The 23,172-nt window shown below is 49.7% G+C and overlaps 3 protein-coding genes across 6 annotated transcripts; 2 read left to right on the top strand and 1 right to left on the bottom strand.

Moving 5' to 3' along the window:
* Window positions 1-1,284: 1,284 nt before the first annotated feature.
* On the bottom strand, window positions 1,285-3,049 carry SERP1 (stress associated endoplasmic reticulum protein 1). The gene is made up of 3 exons (XM_051626366.1): window positions 2,914-3,049; window positions 2,761-2,836; window positions 1,285-2,673 (listed from the first exon to the last, which is right to left on the bottom strand). The coding sequence occupies exons 1-3, from the start codon at window positions 2,995-2,997 to the stop codon at window positions 2,633-2,635; spliced, it is 201 nt and encodes a 66-aa protein (XP_051482326.1). The 5' UTR covers window positions 2,998-3,049; the 3' UTR covers window positions 1,285-2,632.
* A 10-nt stretch (window positions 3,050-3,059) lies between these two features.
* Window positions 3,060-15,526, top strand: EIF2A (eukaryotic translation initiation factor 2A). Of its 4 annotated transcripts, none has more exons than XM_051626364.1 (14): window positions 3,060-3,133; window positions 4,791-4,860; window positions 5,184-5,258; window positions 5,808-5,926; window positions 7,079-7,178; window positions 7,542-7,624; window positions 8,885-8,958; window positions 9,096-9,240; window positions 10,125-10,241; window positions 12,016-12,587; window positions 13,873-13,989; window positions 14,556-14,681; window positions 15,215-15,280; window positions 15,368-15,526. In XM_051626364.1, the coding sequence occupies exons 1-14, from the start codon at window positions 3,106-3,108 to the stop codon at window positions 15,431-15,433; spliced, it is 1,758 nt and encodes a 585-aa protein (XP_051482324.1). In that variant the 5' UTR covers window positions 3,060-3,105; the 3' UTR covers window positions 15,434-15,526. The 4 variants fall into 4 exon arrangements, with proteins under 4 accessions (XP_051482324.1, XP_051482323.1, XP_051482322.1 ...); XM_051626362.1 differs by lacking the exon at window positions 3,060-3,133 and adding an exon at window positions 3,301-4,427; XM_051626363.1 differs by lacking the exons at window positions 3,060-3,133; window positions 8,885-8,958 and adding an exon at window positions 3,298-4,427 and having other exon boundaries at window positions 9,028-9,240.
* Window positions 15,527-15,996: 470 nt separating this feature from the next.
* Window positions 15,997-22,924, top strand: SELENOT (selenoprotein T). Its single transcript, XM_051626431.1, has 6 exons — window positions 15,997-16,197; window positions 17,496-17,606; window positions 18,697-18,823; window positions 19,633-19,720; window positions 21,116-21,267; window positions 22,119-22,924. The coding sequence occupies exons 1-5, from the start codon at window positions 16,025-16,027 to the stop codon at window positions 21,238-21,240; spliced, it is 624 nt and encodes a 207-aa protein (XP_051482391.1). The 5' UTR covers window positions 15,997-16,024; the 3' UTR covers window positions 21,241-21,267; window positions 22,119-22,924.
* Window positions 22,925-23,172: the final 248 nt, after the last annotated feature.

The following is a 23,172-nucleotide window of genomic DNA, read 5'->3' as shown; positions in this document are numbered from 1 at the left end:
CGGGCTGGGGCGGCAGGCCACGCTGAAAGCTGTGCCAGAGAGAAGATGCTCAGCAGCCACTGCTGCCCCCTGCACCGAGCCAGCCTTCTCTTGGTAGAAGGCTGACGGGTTATCTGAGCGCTTTTCCCTGCTCATAAATCCGTGACTCCTCCTGATCACCTCCTTGTCCCCCGTGTACCTGGCAGTGGTTTCCAGGAGGCTTTTCTGCATCACCTCAGGGTGATGAGGTGATGTGGACCATGGTTCCCCACATCCTCCTCCTCACCCTTTGTGAAGCCAGGCATGTTGTTTGCTTTCTTCCAGACTTCAGGAGTCTCTCCTGCAGGTGCACCCTGTGGACTTGTGTATTCCCAGGTTGTTTAGGTGTTTCCTCACCCGAGCCTCCTCTGCTGATGGCTCGTTTGCCTTGCTCTGCAGCCACCAGAGCACGTGCCACTTGCAGGAGCCCAGGAACAAAGCAGGGTAAAGCATGTGGAGTCTATGGGGCAAGAGGAATTTTGTAGTAGTTTTGTGTGCCCAAAGCAAGTTGCTTTTCCAGCGTAACACAAAGCTGCTGGCAAGTGAAGACCCATTGCCTGGAAGGAATACTCGAGGACATCAGCAGCCCCTCAGCTGTCCCCATGAACAAAGCAGTTTCTAAAGATCAGGTCTCCACACCCCGCTGCTGACGTTGCTGTCTCCTCTCCTGGAGCAGCCACTGGCTCAGCTGTCCCTTGCTGCCCTGGTGTGTCCCTCTTCCTGAGGACCACAGGACTGCCCCTGGAGGCAGAGACCCTGGGGGCTTTGGCTGCCGGCACTGACAAAGCAGGTGAGGATCACAGTGCAGCTCGCCCCTCCTCTAACTGCATTTCCGGGTGTTTAATCCCTCCTCACGGGCACAACTGCCTTGCTCCTGGCCTGTCTGCTCACCACAGAAGCAGCTGGGAGCTCTGGATCCTTCCCCTCCCCTTTGTGATTGCCTGTTCTGGGCTGTCACTGCTCCCATACCGCTTTTCAATGCTCCTGCGGGAGCAGGAAGGGGTCAGATCCCCCCTCTCCCCCCCAGCGCTGGGCTGCATCCCCAGGGAGCAGCCCCCCCTGAACCCCTGCAGGGCCGGTCGAGGGGAAGGGAGCAGCACAGGCTCCCTCCTTTGCCAGACCCCCACAACCCCTGGCTCAGGGGCACTGCACAGCATAGACCCCCCCTCCACAGCCCAACTCGGGGGGTTCCTGTGACAGGGGCAAGAAGCTTTCAGTTGCATTCAGGGTTCCAACAGCCAGCAAGGCACCCAAAATGGACACAAGTCACATCTGAAAAGAACTTTATTTAAAACCAGAGGTTATACAGACAGCCCCCTCCACCACCACGTACAAACCACGAGGGCCCACGAGCAGTGTCCCCTGCACAGCTGGGGCCTGGGCACACACCCCTGGCCAGGCTGGTTGGTGCCAGTTCCCCATGACTTACAATGGAATATGACAACTCACACAAACGATCTGCTCCTTCACAGCTAACAGGCATTTGATTCATTTGTACAGAAACATTTTTCTATTACCTCTAATGTAAAAGATTTTAAATTCTTCTTCTGCTAAGAAACCTGAAGAAAAGCCAACTCCCTGCAGCAGCTGTGTGCAGCAGCAGAGCCATTCCAGATTGCCTTTGTTTACCCCAACAGGGGCCATGGCCAGGCCAGGGCCACCAGCCATCAAACACCAACAGCAGCACGTTCCACTGTGATCTGCTAACAGTCATCTCCAGGTGAGAGGAGGGCTTTCTTTCCTTTTCTTTTTTTTCTTCAGTATCACTAAGCAGGATCTGTGATTGTCCATAGGGAAGCAGTTACATACTGGATCCACTGTTAGATGAAATCAAGTTGAAAGCGGGATTTACCTTAAATAGGGTTAAATACACGTAGCAAGACACAGCACTCTGCAGGTGCTGCAGGAAGCAGGGCTGTGGGGCAGGCCCTGGTCCCTGCACCACACGGTACAATGTGACACCGTCACCACTGGCTGAGCTGTCCCAGAAGCACTGACAGCCACCCCGGGGCCGGGGGGCTGGGCAGGCAGAAGCAGCTGCTGCTCCATCAGGCGGCTCCTAATCAAGCAACACCCGCTGGCTCTATACAAACAAGCATTTTGCACGTGTTAGGAGGAGAGGTGCAGGGCCGAGGATTCCGCCAGCGGAGCGGGCGCTGCCACATGCTGCAGCACCACTGCCCTGCGTGTAGAGAGCAGGAGTCACGGGGGAGGCATCAGCATGCTCCAAACAGAAATCCTGGCTTCCAGCCTTAAACAAAGCCATTTCCAGCTATACAGAGCCTCGGGCAGAGCTCAGCCGGGCGCTCTCGGCAGGAGCCAGCTCCCGGGGCTCTACACGGCGGGCAGTCTGGCATCTCTAGGGAGCACAGGGCCGCACTTCACCGAATAAGCGGGTCCACGATTGCAGATCAACAACATCGTTTTATTGCTTTGTACATGTGGTGCTGGTCAAGGCACTGTGGCACGGGCTAGAAAACTCGGAATGACTCGGAATGGTGACGGGACCTGGAATGCGAGGTGGGCGCTGCCGGCCGCGCTCCGCTCGGCCGCCGCACGGAGCCGGGCAGCGCTGCCGGCCGGGGACAGTCCGCGGCGGCGCGGGGAGGGGGCCTCACATGCCCATCCGGATGCTCTGGATGATCTGGAAGATGGCTGCAAGAGAGCGGGGAGGGCAGCGCCCGCGGCGGGCCGGGCCGGCCGCACCGCGCCCGCCCGCCCGCCCGCCCGCCCGCAGCTTACCTGATCCGCAAACCACGAAGATGAACAGCGCCAACAGCCAGGGCCCGACCGACGCCTTCTCCTCCGGGGCCGTCCTCTGCGGGCACAGCCCCGGCGTGAGCGCGGCCCCGCGCCCGGCCCGCGCCCGCCCCCCCGCCCCCCGGCCCCGCGCACCGAGGTCTTGGCGACGTTCCCGCGCTGCGTGATGTTCTTGCTGTGCTTCTCGTTGGCCATCCGGATGCGCTGCTTGGCCACCATGGCGCCCGGCCGCGCTGCCAGCGTCAGCACCGCCCGCCGGAACCGCGCGCCGGGCGGGGACACCCGCTTCCGCCGCCCCGGAACCGGAAGCTCCGCCCGCCGCCCAAGATGGCGCCTCCCGCGCCGCTGCTGGCAGGTGCGTCCGGGCCCCGGGGCCGCGGGTTTGTGCCGCGGGGCAGGCGGGCCCGGGGCGCTGCGCCCTGCTGGCTGCGGCCCGCGGCGGCGCCTCGTGCTCCGGGCACCGGCCCCGCGGGCGGGAGCGGCGGGGGCGCCCCGTGCCGAGCCGCGGGGCTGCGGGGCAGGGCCGGCTTGGACACTGCCCCGACAGCCTCTTCTCCAGGCTGAGGAGCTGTTGCTTAACTTGTCTTCGGTTTGTTAGTTCGTAAGGTGCTCCCAGAGAGGGGAAGGGAGGGGGGTGGCTTCAGGCTGGAAGAGGGGAGACTGAGCTGAGCTATTTGGAAGAAATGCTTCCCTGGGGGGGTGTGAGAGCCTGGCCCAGGCTGCCCAGGGAAGCTGTGGCTGCCCCATCCCTGGCAGTGTTGAAGGGCAGGTTGGATGGGGCTTGGAGCAGCCTGGGCTGCTGGGAGGTGTCCCTGCCCATGCAGGGGGGTGGAAGTAGATGTTTTTTAAGGTCCCTTCCCACCCAAACCAGTCTGGGATTCTGTAAGTAAGGATACTTGGCAGTTGGAGGAGCAGCGTGGGGATGGTGGTGGTGGACATTCCTGTCACCCAGGTGTTGCTGCTGGCCCTCAGCCTCCTTGAAACAACGCAGCTGCAGAGCCTGCAGCTCCAGCTGGGACGGGTCTGGTCTTCCTGAGTAAAACACTGTCACCTCAGAGGGCACCTCTGGTGTCTCAGAAAATGCACAACATGCGGCTAATGTCTGCATAACAATTGCCTGTTTTGTGGGTTAATGTTGCATTCTGATATGCTTGTAATAGATCTACCTGAAAATGTATTGGTTCGCTCCCTTTTTAACAATTGCAGCTGCATGAGCCTGTGTGCCTGGTTTGCTCTCTCATGCCATAGGTGTGGTGATGTCTCTGGTTTTAAAAATGTTTTATATTGATATGTTTTCATCCTCTCTTTTTCCCAAATCAGACTTCGATGTTGAAACTCACAATAGGTCAAATTCTGTCTCATGTCAGCAGCAACCCAAGCCTGACAGTCTCTGGCACACTGCTCTCCTGTGTTTGGGCAGCTGATCCTCACCTGGGGATAGCTGGGCAGGCCTTTTCAGCTCCACCGTGCAGGGCTCTGCTGTGACTCCTGCAGGGATGCAGATGTTTCAGCTTCTGCACGTTGGGCTTCGTGGAGGTGCCTCCTGTGACAGAGTCAAGAGCTGAGGCCCGTGGGCCACTGCAGGATGAGGGGTTGTCCCCACCTCTGTCCTGGTGCAGCTCCTGTGCTGTGTGGGGTCATCCTGCCAGGTGGGCTGCGCTGAGGGGGCGGGCGCTGGGCTCAGGCAGAGATCAGGAAATTGAACTGAAACAGAGGCAATACTTGTTTTACTGTGAGACTGGAGATGAGCACAGGCTGCAGGTGGAGGCTGCGGGTCTCCATCCTTGGGGATACTCCCCTGGAGCCTCAGTTCCTGCCCCACCTTGGGCTGCAGCCCTGCAGCTGCCCTGGGGGAAGCACCTCTGGAATGTCCTTCACAGCCCTCTCATTCACTCTAAAATGCAGGCAGGGGAAAAGTGTGGGCAGACCTCAGGGTTCCCAGATCAGAAGAAGCTTCTGCTTTGGATGCTTTCCTGAGCTTGTGACCAGTAGTTGTTTGTTTGCTCTTCCAGTGAGAGGATCCGAGGGGCTTTACATGGTGAATGGGCCACCCAGTTTCACAGAGAGCACAGCGTTTCAAAGGTACTGGTATCATCACCATTTCTGATCTGCACAGAATACATGAGTGTCTGAAAGGACAGACTCTGGAATCGAAAAATGTGTAAATATAAGTTAATTTTTTCTTACTGTGAATAGTTCAGAAAATGGATGGGTTTGGAGGCTTTATGCTTGACTTCTCATTGCCCAAGTGATAATCACTGCACAACTGTAGAGTAGATTGCACTGCTACAAGGTGTTACTCAGGAACACAGCAGGAAAATGGGTGTGTTGCTCTTTGTTTTTGTTAAAAATACCTGAACTTATGTAGTGTGTTTGAATGCTAATGTGTGTTTTTATTTCTTTAGGGACTCTGGAAAAAATTGCAAGGTTGTTGCTTTTAGCAAGGACGGTTCCCTCTTTGCCTGGTGCAACGGAGAAAAGTTGGTGCACTTCATGATATTAATCATTTGTTAGTTTGTGTTAGAATACTTTGAGTTAAATAAACGGGGTTGGCTGTGCCCTGTTTACTCTTGTCTATGTGAAGGATATTGCTGTTAATGCAAGAGCTTGCATACACACTTTAAATGTAGGGGTTTGCTCTATTAGCAGTAGTGGCTTCGTTTCCATCTTAAATGTTGTGTCCTTGTAAATAGAAGACCTTTTGAAGTATGTGGGACAAATGTGTGTTTTAACTCTGTTACAATCTTTCTGTTGGCCCTTGCTCAGCTTGAGCACTGTAGAAACATGGGTGGCCTCTCTAGGGATAGTTTGTCCCCTGTCCAGGGTTTCAGTGTTGCAGATAAAACACCTGCCAGGTTCTGGCCAGCGCTGCCTCCTGGTCTCTGCTGTGCCTGGTCTCTGCTTCTAGAACGTAGTAACAGCAGCAGGTGAATCTAAAATCTAGAAGAGTCAAATAAGTGAAAGGTGACCTGGGCTATTAATTAACTGTTCTAAGCATGTTTTACTGGAACAGCATCTTTTGTTTCCAGAGTAAACCTAGTTAATGTCACCAGTGCTGAGTTGCTGTGCTCCTTTGATCTCCCGAAGGTGGTTTGCCTCGCGTTCTCGCCCAAGAACAGTGTCCTGGCCACCTGGCAGGCCTACACAAGTGAGTGTTTGACCAGCTGTGGAAGTGCCCAGGGTAACTGTGTGTTTTAGTTGGGTTTGCAGGCTTCCCATTACCTGATCTGTGGTTGTGCCACGTTCATTGGCTGGATGAGCAGTGCATGCAAAGTGTGCGGAACGTGGTACGGGTAATCAGGTGGAGGAGGGAGTGCTGCCATCTCTGAGAGCACCTGGTGCTGATGTTCTTACAAGCACTGAATCACAGAGCACACACTAACAGCTGCTCTCAGGTTAAATCTCATGTTTCTAAAAATTGCTAATGATCTTAGCACAAAGAGTGTTTAAACAATATGCTGTTTGTGCAGTTTATATTCGTGTGTAGACAAGGAGGATGGTAAGTTATCTCAGAGCAGTCATGGTGTCTACTAGGCATAGCTGACCTGAGGCTTCTTCATTGTCCAGAGGGCTGCTTCCTCTCCTCTGCCCCTCCATGGAGCTCATGTTCCTGAATTAGATGCCCTCAGTCACATTTCAGGTGTGTGTCTGAAGCAGCTGCTGTACAGGTTTCCTCAGACAGAAAGAGCTGGCCACAAGCTGAGCATTTGGAAGTGGTCTGGGACAGACTGTTGGTAGGACAGGGCAGCAGAGGTGACAGAACTAAGCCAACTGTGGGCTGTTGGAGAACCCCTAGGAGGTCTGTTCTGAGGCATTGGTGGAAACAGGCAGGCTGCAGCATTCAGAGTGAGCAGAAGGGCACAGAGAGTTCAAAACCAGCAGAGCCATTTTGTGTGGCTTGCATCAGGTCTGTGACTGCAGTGGGATGGACAAAACGTGAGAGTGAAAAGCAGGGCTGGAGAGCCTACCCATACTGTTTCCCCAGAGCAACTTGTGATTTTAACTAAAGAACATGTTAAAAAGCCACGCTAGGGTTGGTCTGGGCCTGGTCGTGGGGAGTAGAAACCCTGCACTTCCTGACAGGAGCTCTTCCTGCAGACTGGAGGAATGTAGGAGGACATTAGCAGGTAAAGCAGCCAGCAGTCTCAGGTTGTCCCTCGGGGGTAGGGTGCTTCTTGTAAGAGGTCTGTGCCCGTTTGGTTGCTTGTGGCATCGTGAGGTGGGGTGTCACCGCCTGGAGCAGGGTGGGTCCCCAGAGACCCCCCAGAGACCACCACTGTAACCCCTGTTTTTGTTGCAGCTGCTAAAGATGGCACAGCAGGGCTGCCCAACCTGCAGCTTCATGATGTGAAAACTGGAAAATGCTTAAAATCCTTCATCCAGAAGAAGATGCAGAACTGGTAAATAACACTCCAGATGCTAATTGTTTGCAAAAAAGTGTGGTTTCCAAAATCTGATCCAGGTACAGAGAGCTTTAGTATAGTGTTGGCTTTCAGGGTGCTGCCTGCTGCTGGCTCAGAGCAAGTGCCTGAGCTTGTGAGTATCCAGCCTCCAACTGCTCATTCCTTAGTGTAAATTTGCTGTCACTTTGCACCAGGAAAAGCTGGAGGGACAATAACTATGTGTAGTTGTATGTTTTTAACATGCAGATGTTATTTGTCCTTTTGAAATATGTGTAATTTTTTAACTTTGAAGGGAAAGAAATCCTGAACTGCCAAAGCTGAAGATCACTCACTGTTTCTCATGCTTCTCTTTCAATGTAGGTGTCCTTGCTGGGCAGATGATGAGAGCATTTGTGCCAGGAATGTAAACAATGAAGTGCACTTCTTTGAAAACAACGACTTCAGTAAGTATTTCTGTTGGATGGTTTAATTTAGGCATCTTATTTTGGGTGTGATTTTTTTGTTATCAACTTTTTCCTCATTTCTTCTTTTGCTTGCTTTTTATTTGATATATTGCCCACCTTCTATTTGAAAGTGGAGTTCAGAATCATCATGTTTTAATGAAGTATGTTTTCGTTTTCTTGTTTCTCTTTTCAGTGACTTACCTAGTATGAAATGCATTTAGTTTTCAATGAAAGAGAGCTGATTTTGAGTTGTTTAATCACTTAATGAGATCCAGGAAATTGTCAGTAGTGAATGTGATCTGTGATTACTTCTTTGGGTTGTGTGTATTCTGTCAAAGAGCTATTAAAAGCTGAAAATCAAGGGCAAAAATGAAATTGTGAAGCTAGAGCATTTTTTTTCAAGGAAATTTCCTACTAGTGGTAGAATATTGGGAGTCAATAAAGATGGATAAAGGAAAGGAGAAGAAGAAAAGCAGAAAGATAAAAATTAATTGGCAGAAAAGTTTAGAGGAATAGAAGAAAACTGCTGGGGTTGGTTTTTTGTTTTGTTTTTGAAGATAAAGCTGAAATAGAATTTATTTTGGGAGCTAAAAAGACAGCCTATGAGAGAGTCAAGTTCCTGAGCATCCTCCCTGCTGATGTTAATGAAGCTACACAAGGGAAGTGTGGAGTGTCTGTCCCAGGGGTCTGCTGCTCAGCACAGACTTCCTGCAGACACAAGGCTGTGGGTTGCTGCTGTTCATTTCCTTTTGGAATGTGCATTTCCCCCCAGCTGCTTGTGTACAGGGGTAGTGTCCAGGGCAGAGCAGACCTTTGCCCACACCTCCCAGTGGGAGGGATGAGCCAGGAGAGCTGGGAGGGGAGAAGCCCTGGCTCTGTGTGGGTGTGTATGTTATCTGGGGGTGCCTGATGCTGCTTCCTCTGTAGTCAGCACAGATAAGGTGAAGAACTCTGTGTCTTGCTTCCAGCATGAGGTGTGTTCATGGGGGTTGAGGAGCTTCCTTGCTGTTTGAACTTTCAAACACTAGATACTGGTTTTCAGACCTGGGCTCGGTTCAAGCTGGTTTTGTAAATAAAAATGTGTGATGAAATGGGAAGGTAATGGTTGTTTGCTCAGTAAAATAAATCCTTTGTCATTGTATATACTGTTCTTTATTATCCATGATGCATAAAAAGGTCCAGTTAAGTAATCCAGGCTAATGTGGTTTGTCACTAATGTCATCACATCTGTGACTCTTTTTGGTGTGGTTTTTTTTGCAGACACTATTGCAAATAAACTACATTTGCAGAAGGTTAATGATTTTGTGTTATCTCCAGGAGCACAGCCAACCAAGGTACTTCTGATGTTGTTTCCATTTTTTTTTTTAATTGATCTTCTTCCGAAAAAATGGCTGTAATTTTAGCACCAGGCAGTAGCAGTGACCCCCCCTGTGCTGCCAAGACCCTGACCTGCTGCTGGTGGGTGTTGCAGGTGGCCGTGTATGTGCCGGGCAGCAAGGGAGCTCCCTCCTTCGTCAGGCTCTACCAGTACCCCAGCTTTGGTGGCCCCCAGTCTGCACTGGCCAACAAGAGCTTCTTTAAAGCTGACAAGGTGACAATGCTGTGGAACAAGAAAGGTATAACAGCTGTGTGTTGTGTGTTTCAACCCTGCCCTTCCAGCCATCTGGGATTGATTCATTTGGTTTACTGTGTAGGTTCTGCATGTAATGTGCAGGTGCAGGTAAACATTAGTGCCACGTTAGGGACACAGTGCTGAGCACTCCAAGGGAACTTTCCCATGCTGTCTTCCATGGTTTTGTACATTGCCATTCAGAATACTCTGCATGGTGACAAATTTTGCAGTCAAATAGCGAATTGGAAGTTAATTTTTTGCATTCTGTGATGATAATGTATTTAGACTGTGAACATAAGATTATCCCAGAGCATAAACTGGTCCCAGTGTGTAAAGCTGTGCATAGACAGGCCTGTCCCAGTGGGGGTGACTTGCCCAGCCCTCTCTGTGCTTTGCTGTTTGTTGACAATGAGCTGTTTCAGAGTAATGTTGTAGAAACCATTTTATGTCAACCCACCTTGTCTAGGGTACAGGGAAGTATGAGACATGTAGAAACCACAGGTGGGCCCACAGCTTTGGGTAAAACAGATGAACATACAAAAGCTGTTGATGAAACATCTTACTCAAGCACTGATCAGGGTGTTTGGCTTCTGCCTCAGATGACAATTTTTTCAATGGCTGCAAAAGTATGTTCACTTTCCTGTAGTTCAGCAGTGAATGAATAGCCCCACCTTACACTTTCCATCTGAGAGAGGAACGTGTCTGTTCTATTTGGGTTAACATTTATGAAAAATCAAATTAGGGATAGAATAGTAACAGCCCTGTTACACAGGCAGCCAACTAGAGTTCCTCATCAAAGCAGTTTATCTCTTTTCGTGGCAGTTTGTGTGAAATAGCTGATCAGATCTGCGCTGGTCGTGTAGAAGTAACTCTGGTCTGTTCCTGCAGCCACGGCCGTGCTGGTGGTCGCCAGCACCGAGGTGGACAAGACGGGAGCCTCGTACTACGGCGAGCAGACCCTGCACTACATCGGCACGGACGGGCAGAGCGCCGTGGTGCAGCTGCGTGAGTCCCGCCGCGCTGCAGCCCCGGCGGGGGGGGGGGTTTCCTCGGGGCGCTCGCAGTAATCCTGGAGAAGTACATTAAAAATCCGGCACCGGATTTTTATTTCTTTCTTCTTTACTCTGGAGTAAAGTGGGGTTCTTTAATAGCTGATTTAATCTGGTCGGCTCTGGCCAGTGGCAACACTTTCTGTTAACATATAGACATAATTTGCTGGAGAGGGTGTTGGTGTGCACAGGAGGGGAGCTGCGCATGTGTAGGAGGGGACAACAGAGCCAGCTTAACCTCTGAGCAGCCAAAATGGGCAGGAAAGCATGTTACCAACCAGAATAATCCTACCTGCACTTTTAGAGACAGTGAATATATTCTCTTCAATACTAGTGCTGCCTGGAATCAGAACTGGTGGAAGCAAGTGCTGTGCCCATTTCCCTTTGTTGCTAACTTCACTGGGGAAAAACAAGCAGGAGGAGAAGTCAGTATCTAGACTGTCTCTGGGAGCAGTTTCCTGGATTGAGAACACTATTGCGGGAGTATTAAAACCGTTGCCCTTTGAAGTATTTATTTCCAGTGCACCTTTATTTGTCAGGAAGCTTAGAATTAATTTTCATTTGATTCAGCTCTTCCTTTTTGAGGAAAAAAAAGCTCAAAGTGCTGTCTGTTTTGTGATACTTTTCTCCAACAAAGGCAAGTAGTGGGCACGTGGAATGAGTGGTGCCTCCTCTTCCTGTGGATTTGTATATCTGGCTGCCTTTCAGGTCCAGTTTTGAAGCTTTTTTCACCCCAGCATTTGTAGAGGGTTGTTTGTTTTGGCCAGCAGATGCTCAGGCTGCATCCTTTGTCTTGGCTGCTGATGCCCACATGGAGCTGCCCTCGTCTCTCCAGCTGCCTGCTGTCATGGAACCTAATTTTCTATCAGAAAAATGCAATAGAAGAAGTTCTAAAACACACAGACAGGCTGGTTCCTAAAGATGATGAGGCTTTAGAATCATAACAGGAATGAACAATTAAATCAGTTTGATATTTTGGGTCAACGTCTGGGTTTAAGAGCTGTTGGTAACGCACTTGGCATTTATCTGAAGTGCAGGGTAAGATACCCAGGTTATAAAAAGTTACAAGGACCCATGGGTTTCATTTGCCCCTGTGCATTTCATGTGAGTTCCCATCACTAATTCATCATTCTTCAGGATCTCCTACTCCGTTCTAACACCCAGAATAGTGTTAGAACTAACAATATCAAGTTTAAATCATGATTTGTAAAACTGTTTTTTGGGTGCTCTCTCACTTTAAAATCTGTCTTATAAAATGCCGTGTGTGAGCACAGTCCAAAGATCAGTATTTCTGAGCTCTGTAGAGCTGAGCTGTGCAGTATTTCTTAGTTTTAAAGACAGGAACACAGTATCCAGCTAGTATAAAACTCCTGTTTTTGCAGGTTTCCAGTGGGACACTTTGAGAAGGTCCTGAGAGGTCGTACTGGAATAATGAGGAAAAAAATAAAAGCTTTTTTTTACATGAAAAAAATATGCTTACTGTTAAAGTGCTGATGCTGACCCTACAGAGGTAATTGGAAAGGCTGCAGTTATTGTTGTAAACCTTAACTCACATTATCAGAAGGTGAAATGTTGCTTCTGCCTCTGTTAGCAGGAGGAATTTTCTGTCAATAGTTAATCACAGCATTTCAGCAAAGCATGAAGTTAAGAATAGCTATCCGTTTTATTTTTGCTTGCACTGAGAAGATACAATCTCCTAACAACAGTTGCATCTTTTCCTCTTCCTTTAGCAAAAGATGGCCCTATTTATGACGTAGTTTGGAGCCCCAGTTCTGTGGAGTTCTGCGTGGTGTACGGTTTTATGCCTGCCAAAGCAACAGTTTTTAACCTGAAATGTGACCCCGTGTTTGATTTCGGCACCGGTCCCCGCAATGCTGCCTACTACAGCCCCCACGGACACATCCTGGTGCTGGCAGGGTTTGGAAATCTGCGGGGACAGATGGAAGTGTGGGACGTTAAGAACTACAAACTCATTTCCAAGCCAGTAGCCTCGGATTCCACCTACTTCGCGTGGTGTCCTGACGGGGAGCACATCGTTACAGCCACCTGTGCTCCCAGGCTGAGGGTCAGCAACGGCTACAAGATCTGGCACTACACTGGCACTCTGCTGCACAGCTACCAGGTTCCCTCCAACGAGGAAATGTGGCAGGTGTCCTGGCAGCCCTTCCCGGATGGCGTGTTCCCAGCAAAAGCCGTGAAGTACCAGGCGGTGCCGAGCGAGCTGCCCAGCGCTGAGCCCAGGCCTGCTCAGGCCTACAGGCCTCCAGCCCTCAGGAACAAGCCTGCCACCAGCTCCAAGCTTGTAAGTTGACAGTGGCACGTAGGAATGAATTGGTCTGTTCCACTGCTTTGTCCTCTTGGAAGCTTGCCCTCACGTGTGTATGTTTGATGAGAAACACGGGGGGAGCGATCAAACTGGAGCAGGGCGGTGGGTGGTGAGAGGCTTTCCTGGCCAGCCTCTTGGACTCTGTGCTCACTGTCTGCAAGAGAGAGTGCTAGGAAACTGAAATGTCTTTGGCCCAAATACTCTCCTTGCACAAAGTCATTTACAGCCACTCTCTGCGTTGTGCACAGGGACAGCTGCAGGTGGGGTTGATAGTCAGGCTCTGCACTCCAGTGCAGGTAGCAGCCTCTGCTGTGGGCAACCCCAGCCATGCAGGTGGGCAACTGTTCCAGCAGGTTGTGGGCTTTCGGGGGGGCAACTTTACTTTCTAGAGAGACTGGACTGTGAGAGAGTGAGCTGCAGTTTAAACAGGTTTCAGTGTAGTGACCTACTTGTCTAATTAGTTTCTTCTCTACAAGTTTTCAAAGTAGGCTGAGTAGCAACTAATTACATTTAGCAGTGGCCCCCTTGATATTTAAGTCTTAGCTTTGATTTTGAGCCTTGTGCTTTTGAAGGAAAGACTGCTTCTCAGCTTAAGAGGAATCTGTTAATCATGCTAATGTCTCATTTAGCAAATGATCAACAAGCAGAGGCAGTAGAGAAAAGATGCATTAGATTAAATAAAATAATTCTGTTTACATGAATGGGCAAGAAATCTTGTCATGTGTGTTAAAATAATCCAGCTCCTCAAATAAGAGTTATCTTAAAAAACCCAAAAGACTAAACAACCCCACCTTTTCATATCCCATCTGACCATCCCCAAGAACCCCCACCCTACCTCCCTTCCCAGCAACCCATTTCTCCTTTCTTGTGAGTTTAAAAGTTGTCAATGAAAGGAAAATGCCAAGTTATAGTAATTTAGTGCTATTTAATTCTCCTTTGGTTTTATTTCACCTCCAAGATATAAACATGATTATTTTGTTATTTTCTCAGAAATCCATTAAATCTTTAGAACATCCAGGATAGTCCCATCCAAAGTTGAGAACAGATGAGTTAGAAACCCTTTTCACAGTTTTCTGCTACTCAAAAGAGAAGGGACACATACTATTTTCAATTTATTTGTTTTTCCTTCTTCCCTTACGGTTCATCTTTGCATAAGGTGTTGTCTTTGGTAGGTTTGGGTTCACTGTTGGGTTTTTTGTACCAGCCTGCTTGCCAACATGGAGTACAGATTGTATCACTGTTAATTTTGCATGTCCCGCAGCATGAGGATGAGCCACCTCAGAATATGAAGCCTCAGTCGGGAAGCAGTGATAAGCCACTCTCTAAAACAGCTCTCAAAAACCAAAGGAAGCATGAAGCCAAGAAAGCTGCTAAACAGGTACAGCAGAAGGAGTTGGTCCAAGGATATTGTTGGTCAGTTTTCACAAACGGCACTGATCGGTCTCAGAGCAGTGCCTGGTAGTTGCACTGAGAGCCCTCCACACATCTTCCATGTGCAGAGTTGTGGGGAGGTTGGTAGGATAACTTCTGGAGCAGTCATTTATTTAAATAAGATTTTTTAAAATTTCTTATTCTGGTTTTGAGTCCATTATTTTTCTCTGGAGGCAGTGACCCACCAGACTATCTTGTAAAATATTTGTGTATGTGTTTGTCGTGTCATCCTTACAGATGTTTCCCTATACTATATAGGGTTGGTGTCTTGAGGAAGCAGAAATTAAACAAGAAACAGGATGTGAGTTGTTACAGATAACCCTGTTTTGTGGAAGGCAGATCTGTAGGTAATGCACGACCTCAGAGCAAGCCACTTACAAATCTATGATCACGGCAGCAAAGTAGTGAAAGCAGAAATACTGAATGTGGCCCTTGACATGACTAAGACATTTTGCAGTCCCTTGGGAACTGAAGGTGTTTTCTGGGTCATCTACTTGCTTCCTTTGCCTGCAGGAGGCCAAAGCCGAAGCCAGCCAGGAAGGCAGGCAGTGCCCAGCAGCGGCCAGCGCCCCGCGCGGTGCTGCGCCCGCCTCCTCGGGGGATCCCGAGCTTGACAAGAAGATCAAGAACTTAAAAAAGGTGAGGGGATTGTTTTCTGAAGAGCAGAAGATTTCCGTCAGAGAGGGTCTGTAGGTCTGGTTTAAGGAGATAGAGCTCATCAGGGCAGCACTGACAGATGGCAGTTTCCTGAGTTTGTGCACCAGCTTCCTTTGCTCTCCCATCTTGTGGCACAGCAGAGGTCACCAGCTGCCAGGACTGCCAGGGATCCTGTTACCAGGGCAGCCCCTGCACAGGTGGTGACAGTGGAGGAGCAATTTCTGGATGTGTGTCCAGCCCCACAGGGAGATAAGGCCTGTTTGTGTTTCAGAGGCTCAGAAGTGCTTCTGTTTTCTGGGTTTTACTCTTGAAAGAAATGTCTTGCCTTGGTGGGGAACTCCAGACTGAGCCCCTGGAGATGCTCACCTGACGTGTGCCTTCCATACTGAGACCTGCCTCCTGGTGCATCAGGTGACTGCAGGTGCAAGAGCTGCCAAGACTCTGTTTTCTATTCTTGGCTCACCAGTTCTTTTGTGTTAGTGTGGTGGTTTTATTTTGTTTCGGTTGTTTTACAGAAGCTAAAGGCAATTGAGCAGCTGAAAGAACAAGCAGCTGCTGGCAAACAGCTGGAGAAGAATCAGGTACTGTTCAGTTGCATGCAGGTTATTCAAGTTTCAGCTTATAATAAGCTACATCTGTGATATCTTGTGCTTGTTTTCTTGTTCTAGTTGGAGAAGATTCAGAAGGAAACTGCTCTCCTGCAGGAACTGGAAGAGCTAGAACTGGGTCTTTAAAACTCCTTGGAAATCCAGTACAGTGTTTACACAAAGTCCATGAAAAATATAAATTGTATTAACTTGAAAACAATAAAACGTTTCAGCAAATGACCGAGGTTGCAGATGTTTAAAACGCTGTGCTAAGGCTTTGTGCAGACACAGACGGGTCCGGAATGTCCCGGCAGCCGCTTCTGCTCCCAGGGCACGTCACCTGCAGCCTCTGCCGCCTCCTTTCCCTGCCGCGGGCCAGGTGAGGAGTTTACCTGTCGGGTAGCTTTCTTGTAAAAGGTGTGATCGCTGTGCAATGTCGGCACATCGATACAGAGCACCTAACAATGAAACGCGCTTCAGTTCTCTTGGTGCGCGGGCCGAGTCTGTAACGTGAGGAGACCGGGCCCTGGCTCCCCGGGGCGGCTGCTCCCCGGGGCGGCTGCTCCCGCCTCCGTCGCTAGCGGCGGGGCCGGGCCCCCCGTGCCGCGGGGCGGGGCGCGGGGCGGCGCGGGGCGGGCCGGTGCCGTCAGGCGGCGGGGCGGGGCGCGGGGCGGGGCGGGCCGGTGCCGTCAGGCGGCGGGGCGGGGCGGGGCGCTGCGCCGTGACGCTGCGGGCGCGATGCGGGCGGCGGGAGCGCGGCGGCTGGCGGGGCTGGCGCTGCTGGCGCTGCTGGCGCTGCTGGCGGGGCGCGGCGGGGCGCAGCCGGGCGGCGGGGCGCAGCCGGGCGGGCTGCCCGCCAAGAAGCTGCGCATGGCCTACGCCGGCGGGCCGCTGCTCAAGTTCCAGATCTGGTGAGGGCGCCCGGCAAGATGGCGGCGCCGGCCGGGCCTGCGCCTGCCCCGGGCCCTGCCCCCGCCGCCCCGCTCTCCCGCAGCCGGCATCGGCGGCCGGGGCGGGCTGGGACGGGGCGGGACGGGCCGCGGGCAGCACCTGGGGCAGCCCACCTGGGCCGCGGGCTGGAGGGGAGGGGCCGGCCGGGCCCGCGGGCGAGGCGGCGGGAACGGGGCCTGGTGGGGCCGGCGGGAGCGGGAGCGGGGCCGCGGCGGGAGGTCGGGCCTTGCCGGAGCCGATCACCTTCCCCGGAGCCGCAGGGCCCGCCCGGCCCGGGCTGCTGGGCCAGCGCGGCTGTCACGGCAGCGCTTGGGAAGGGGCTCCGGGAAAATGGCGCCCCGCGGTGCAGCCGGTGTCTTCCCGCTCCCTCATGCGTGGCCAGGCGCCTCGCTGGCCGAGGCGCGTGAGACGCGAGCGAGGGCTGCGGGGGGGGCGTATGTTTGTAATGACTGTAGTGCTGGCAGGGAGATCGGGCCCCTTCATCTCTGGCAGCATTATTGGTGCAGTCTGCTGCGCGGAGAGGGCCAGGCGGGAGCGGGAAGGAGTCAGGTAGTTCCAGCACACGCAGCTTGTTTTTTGGAAAAAAGACACCCGCAGCCGCTGCCGCCGCGTGCTCCTGGCTGCCCCGCCCCGGCCGCCTGCGCCCAGAACATTCGCTGGGCTCCTGGAGCGGGTCTGGCCCGGGGTGCGTCCCTCGGGCCTGCCAAGCTCGGGAGAAAGGAGAAGGTGTGATTTCTCCTGCGGAAAGCCGAGGCTGGTGGTTCTTGTGTCAGTCCAGAGGCAGCTGGTGAGCCAGGGTGCAGCTCTGCGGTGTTTAACGCTTCTGTCCTTAGTCCAGCCATCTGTACACAGGAGTAACCAGGGTGATGTCACCTGTCTGGGGACTGTCCCGGAAAGACTGAACCTAAGTAGTGAGGAATTAAAACTGGGTTTTGTGAAACTTTTTTGGACACAGAGCAAGGTGATACTTTGCTGACTTTCTAACCTAATAGCCTTTTAATGGGGAAACAAGTAATTCCCTGCTGAGAGGCTTTATGGATGGGTTGTGCCAGTGCTAGGACATGAAAACAAGCCTGTGTGAGCCCAAGTGCCCGGCCAGTGTCAGCAGGTCTGGTGTGTGCCTTGGCCGGAGGTCAGTTTTCTCTTGAATTTTAGTTTTATTTTAATCTGAGTGGAGCAGGAGCAGCGCAGGCGCGGCAGGTTAGCAGCCAGTGGATGTGCAGTGCTCCAGTTTTGGTGACAGTCCCTGTCTGTTCAGTGTCTCCTGAGGATACAGGCGGGTGTTTGAGGAGTACATGCGGGTTATCAGCCAGCGGTACCCAGACATCCGGATCGAAGGGGAGAACTACCTTCCTCAACCTATATATAGGTAAGCAAACGACTAGGAGGACTGTCTTTTCCAGTATCTGAGGTCAGCATGGTCAGTGGTGAAGATCTGCAGTTACACTTAAGTTTCCCCTTTCAATATTATTTAAGGTTTTTTTTCCCCCATTCCGTTTACCTACAAGCTCGTTAATCCTCTCCCTTCTTTAGTACCTTTTAGTTTATTTTCTCCCTTCCTACCTTAGTTTTCCACACAGATCTTACCATCTGGGTATCTGTATGAGGTCTGTTGTGTTTCAGCCTAAAACAATTGGTAAGTTCACCTGTTTTCACAGCAAATTTTTCCATCTTTCCTTCACAATATATCTGAACAAATTCACGTTTGTTGCTCCGTGTTATGCACTTAGTGACAGATCAGGTTGCAGAGGAGGGAAGAGTTTATTTTTACATCAGGGAAGGGCTAACCTCATCAGAGAGACTACAGGTTGTCCTGAGCTACATTTTGGGGAGAAGCCCAAAGAGATTTGGAAAATAAAAATAATGTTATTGCTGTCATTCAAACCATTGTGTACATGTTAAAAGAGTGACACTGTAGTTCGTGTGGTGGCTTCTGAACTGTTTATTGACCTAATTACTGCATTAATTACAATGGTAAGTGCTACAGTATTGAATACCTCAGTATTCATTTGCTATAGGCTATAGGATAAATTCTTACAAAGAACTGGAATGTTTTCTGCATCTGCTGGAAAAATTCCTTTACGAGGAAGTGGTGCATGTCTATTAAACCTGTCTAGAATATGGAACATCTTCTCTAGGAAACTGAATATGTTGTCCGGTTGAGGCATCTATAAGTTGAAAGCAAATTTCTGTTTGAGGTCTGCTTAGGAAAAAAAAAATAACCTGTGTAGGTGGTGTGCAGGAATGGTGTCCTGCTGGGGACACATGGGTTTGTTAACGTGTGTTGCTGTTTTGGTTGGGTTTTTTTACAGCAATGTAACCTAATGGAAAAGTTTGGTATTTCCTCTAAAACAGTTGGTTGTGCACTGTCAGAATTCTTCTAAATAGGTGAGTTATGGCTATGTTGTGGTGAAGTGATACTTGTGAACCTTCTAACTCACTTGTGTGTCTTTTGATAGGCACGTAGCATCCTTCCTCTCTGTCTTCAAACTGGTATTAATAGGCTTAATAATCGTTGGCAAGGATCCATTTGCTTTCTTTGGCATGCAAGCTCCAAGCATCTGGCAGTGGGGCCAAGAAAATAAGGTAAACAGCATACTTGCTTCTTTTCTTTTGAAAAACCAGTTTTAGAGCAACTTCATGAGCGTGCTCTGGGAGTCCTTCACAATGCTCGCTGATTTAACTTTGTACACTGCAGCCTTAACCAAACCTTCAGGTTCCTGTAACTAAACACACCTGAGAATTTTGCAGTAGTGAGGTAACTCCTGGTAGCAGTACTTCCTGGTTTTGACAGACCCAGATTTGATTCTCACTGTCTTTTCCAAGCCAGTGGTGCTGCAAAGGGACAGTTGGGGTTAATGACCCTGTCAAAGATAATTGAAGATTTTCTTAGTTATTTTTTAGGGCTCAAGAGTAGAGTTTCCAGCCAGTATCGTTGGTGTTAAAATTACAGCTTCTTTCTTCTGTTACATGATAGCTACTTTGCAGTTGCTTTCACCAGACTCATTAGATTGGGCATGCAATTAGGTGGTGGTTTGAAAAATCAAGTAGAAACGGTGTGGGTGTTTTTGCAGCACACACTTGGGCATGACAGACTGTGCCTTGTGGGATGAATATCCCTGTGAGTCAGCACTGATGTGCTAACAGATTAATACTGTTCTACTTGGATTTATAGTAACCTTATTCCAGATTTATTCTGCTGGACAGTCTAGGGAAGGGAGTGCACAGTCTTCATAAAAAAGAGGAGAGGAAGATGTCTGTGTGGTTGGAAGATTGCTTGATGAAGTGCAGGGGGAGTTCAATGACACTTAAGAACTTCTGTGCTTATTAAGAGGGAATAAAACAAGCTATGGCTCAGACAACTGAAGTGTCTGAGAGTCTCTGTTCTATTCCAGGTTTATGCTTGCATGATGGTCTTCTTCCTGAGCAACATGATTGAGAACCAGTGTATGTCAACAGGGGCGTTTGAAATCACTTTGAATGGTGAGTGGGAGCTGAGGGAATCACGTTGTGCTGTGTGTGCACACGGCTTTGGGAAAGCTTTTGTGTTAGCAAATGTGCTGTGTTTCAGAATGTGGTGGTGTGTGGTAATTGCCATCCATTTTGAAACTTCAGATGTTATGTATCATCAAATAATGAAAATCATAGAGGTCTTATAAAGCAGTTTATGCAGATGTCAGTAACATTTCAGAATGGCTTTGTAAAAACATGCTCAGAGGCTTGCATGGTCACTTGAAGTGACTGTATTATGTTCTTCCTTTCCATGTGATGTGCATTAAGTAAGAAATGATCTACAGATGATTAACTGCTCTCCAGTTAATTAGATGCTTTCCCTGTTCTGCTTTGTAATGTGGTTTAAAAGCCTGGGAATCCTATTAAATTCATTGCTGTTCCCAGATTTTCAGTACCAGTCAGCAGCAACACTTGATTTTTCAGGTTAAGAGTGTGGACCTTCTGCCTTCAAATAATGGTATAAAGTGTATGTAAACTTGATGGAGTAGAGAACCTTCCAATGTGTAATGTGGCTCTGTGCTTTATAACCTCTGTACATGACTGTGCAGGATGCATTTCAGTACAGCAGTTTCTCAGTCAGGTCACAGACTGCAGAACCTCTTGAAGGCTGACTGCATTGCATCAAAGTAGCTGAACTCCATGCCCTTCTAGTCCCAGATCTGAGGTTGGAACTGGCAGCAGAGCCTTCCCGGGGCTGAGCAGCTACATCCTGACTTGGGGAAGTTTCTGGTTTGTGTGTTGTGGCAACGTGGCTCCAGCCTGGGTTTTGTCTGATGTAGATGACAGCAGTTGTGTTTGTCTGTGTGGGTTCATGAAGTGCTACAGCAGTGAGAGTTGTTTGAGGGTGTAAGTATTGGTCAACATCAGAAACAAAGGTTGTGTTTACCCTGAAGTGTTCATGCACTGTGCTGCCTTTTCTTTTTCTGTGGGGAAAACAACAGTTGCAGCTACTCTGGGTGGTCCCTTCCAAGGCAGATCTTGGTAAGCAGAGCTTTTGAGGGTCACCCTCACGTGTTGGGCAGAATGAGATGAAGAGTAATGAGACCTCCAAGTTTCAAAGCGATGGTTTAAAAACTGGGTGTGCTCTTCTGCCACTCACTGATCTAACTTTAGCCATTCTGTCAAGGAGTATTTTGAACCTCTAAATCCATGTAACATACTTCTACATGGAAGCATTAGACTCTTGAGTGGGCTTCAGTATAGCCAGATGTTTGAAGTGTTGTTGATCCAGGTATTTTCCTCACTATAAAATAGCACCAACTTGCATGGCTTCCTAGATATTGTCATTCTTTTCTTGAAATGAGCCCTACATGTCTTCTGACTTTGTCAGTGTAACGGTGTTTTTCTCCACGTGTTCTTGGGTAGATGTTCCAGTGTGGTCTAAGCTGGAGTCTGGCCATCTTCCTTCCATGCAGCAGCTTGTACAAATTCTTGATAACGAAATGAAGCTCAATGTGCACATGGAGTCCATGCCCCATCATCGATCATAGCCCCATCGATCAGCACTGAAACTTCTTGTAAGTCTTGCTCCAGGCACCAGATGTCTGTTGACTCTGCATGTTGCTGATTTAACGTTTAACCTGTATTTGTTTAAGTGATTTACTGGCGAACAAGCTCTTGTGACATAAAGTAAGTTGATAGAATCATAGAATGGTTTGGGTTGGAAAGGGACCTTAAAGACCACCTCGTTCCAACCCCCTGCATGGGCAGGGACACCTCCCACCAGCCCAGACTGCTCCAAGCCCCATCCAACCTGCCCTTCAACACTGCCAGGGATGGGGCAGCCACAGCTTCTCTGGACAGCATGTTCCAGTGTTTCACCACCCTTACAGCAAGTAATGTCTTCCTAATGTCTAACCTAAATCTCCCTCCAGTTTTAATCCATGACCTCTTGTTGACACACATGATTTTACAGATAACTGCTTTGGCAGGAGGTGTTGGTTTGGGCTTTGCTTGCCTGTTTCAGAAGTGGAACCTGCCATTCCTTTGGGCAGGAAAAGCTGTGTTACTGGGTGCAGAAGGCCTTAAGCTAGTGATCTGTATTGTGCAGTGATCAGAAGACCCTGCATCACACGCCTTACAATAGTCTGCACAGAGGATTTCTCTTTAACTTGTAACCTGGTTGAATTGCATACCCTGGAAAGCAGAACGTTTCCTTGCTCCCATCTGTGTCCTGCGCTGCTTTAACCTCTTGCAGACACCTTGGCTGTTGGGAGCATCCATGCTCATTCATTTTATGACAAACCAATTCCCCTGTCACCCAGGGCTTTCAAAACTCTGAGCCCATGGTCCCTCCTGGTACCTTGCTGTGCTGCAGAAGGCTCCTGCCGCTCGAGCTGCTGCCGCCCTAACGCACGTCTCCCCGCAGGCACTAAGCGTGTTCAAGGCAGCGCGGCGCAGACCCATGAAGGCCTGTACTGAAGACAGCAAGCTGTTGGTGCAGACTGGATGCTTCCCTGGCTGCCGTGCTCTGCCTCCTGAAAATAAACTTAATGCCAGACCCCTTTCAGTGCTGGCTGTTCCAGATACTGCACAGTCATGGAGTGCAATAATACTGTATAGTTTTTTTAAGATGTCATCTGACCAGTTCATAGCTCAGCAATGCAGGCATTACTAATTGTAACTTATTTTATATTCATGTTTCACACGATGGCAGATTGAGTTATCTATTTTTTCCTCAGAAAAAAAAAAGTTTGTTTAATCTGTTGTATTTTATATGAATTTGTGTTCTTTTTGTAGTTTAACAGGAAGTTCTAGGAGTGTCTGATATCATCTTAAACTGTTAAGTAGTTGACAGCTGTCTGTCAAATATCCCTAATGTGGTTAAAGCAGGTTTGTATATTTTTCAAAATATATGGCAGAGTTGAACAGTGCATTATATACTAAATTATATAAACAAAATTATATGCAGAGTAGTTACATCATTTTGTGACTTCAGTAAAAATTAAGATCAGCTGCTCTTTCAATTGTGTTGGCCAACCCCGAGGGGTTTGTCCTTGACCATTCTGAAGAGATGACAAGCTGGGCCTTCCTACTGTCCTAAGCAGAAACCAAGAAAGTTAATTTAAATAAAGAGTTCTCATCTACCGTGTGAAGTACCTTGTTTAAGTCACTGATGGATATTCTTAGAGTTGTAATTGAAAAAATGCATAAAAAGCCTACTTTCCCAAGTCACTCACCTTGTGTCTGTCTTGTTTGAGGCCCTGGCAGGCGGGTGTCCCCGGCAGAGCCGCGGCGTGCCCCGGGCACCTGCCCAGGTCCTGCTCCCTGAGCCTTCAGGTGCCATTTGCCCAGGGGAGGTTGCTGGGGTAGAGCCAGGCCTCAGGTGCCCTTCTCTTGCCAGGGCTGGGAATTTTCCTCTGGTTGGCTTCTCTTGTGGGGGTGAGCTGCAGCGTGCAGTTCCTCTGCACCATTTATCTCCT

The sequence above is a fragment of the Apus apus genome, chromosome 8, assembly GCF_020740795.1.
Source record: "Apus apus isolate bApuApu2 chromosome 8, bApuApu2.pri.cur, whole genome shotgun sequence".
NCBI classification, from domain to species: domain Eukaryota; kingdom Metazoa; phylum Chordata; class Aves; order Apodiformes; family Apodidae; genus Apus; species Apus apus.
This window is presented reverse-complemented; position numbering and strand designations above follow the sequence as displayed.

Coding starts and splice junctions, on each gene's coding strand:
- SERP1 (XM_051626366.1), bottom strand. CDS start 2,997: ATGGTGGCCAAGCAGCGCATCCGGATGGCCAACGAGAAGCACAGCAAG. Junction 2,837..2,913: donor GGAACGTCGCCAAGACCTCG/GTGCGCGGGGCC, acceptor CTGTGCCCGCAG/AGGACGGCCCCGGAGGAGAA. Junction 2,674..2,760: donor CTTCGTGGTTTGCGGATCAG/GTAAGCTGCGGG, acceptor GCTCTCTTGCAG/CCATCTTCCAGATCATCCAG.
- EIF2A (XM_051626362.1), top strand. CDS start 4,364: ATGAGGGGTTGTCCCCACCTCTGTCCTGGTGCAGCTCCTGTGCTGTGT. Junction 4,861..5,183: donor GAGAGCACAGCGTTTCAAAG/GTACTGGTATCA, acceptor TTATTTCTTTAG/GGACTCTGGAAAAAATTGCA. Junction 8,959..9,095: donor CAGGAGCACAGCCAACCAAG/GTACTTCTGATG, acceptor TGGGTGTTGCAG/GTGGCCGTGTATGTGCCGGG.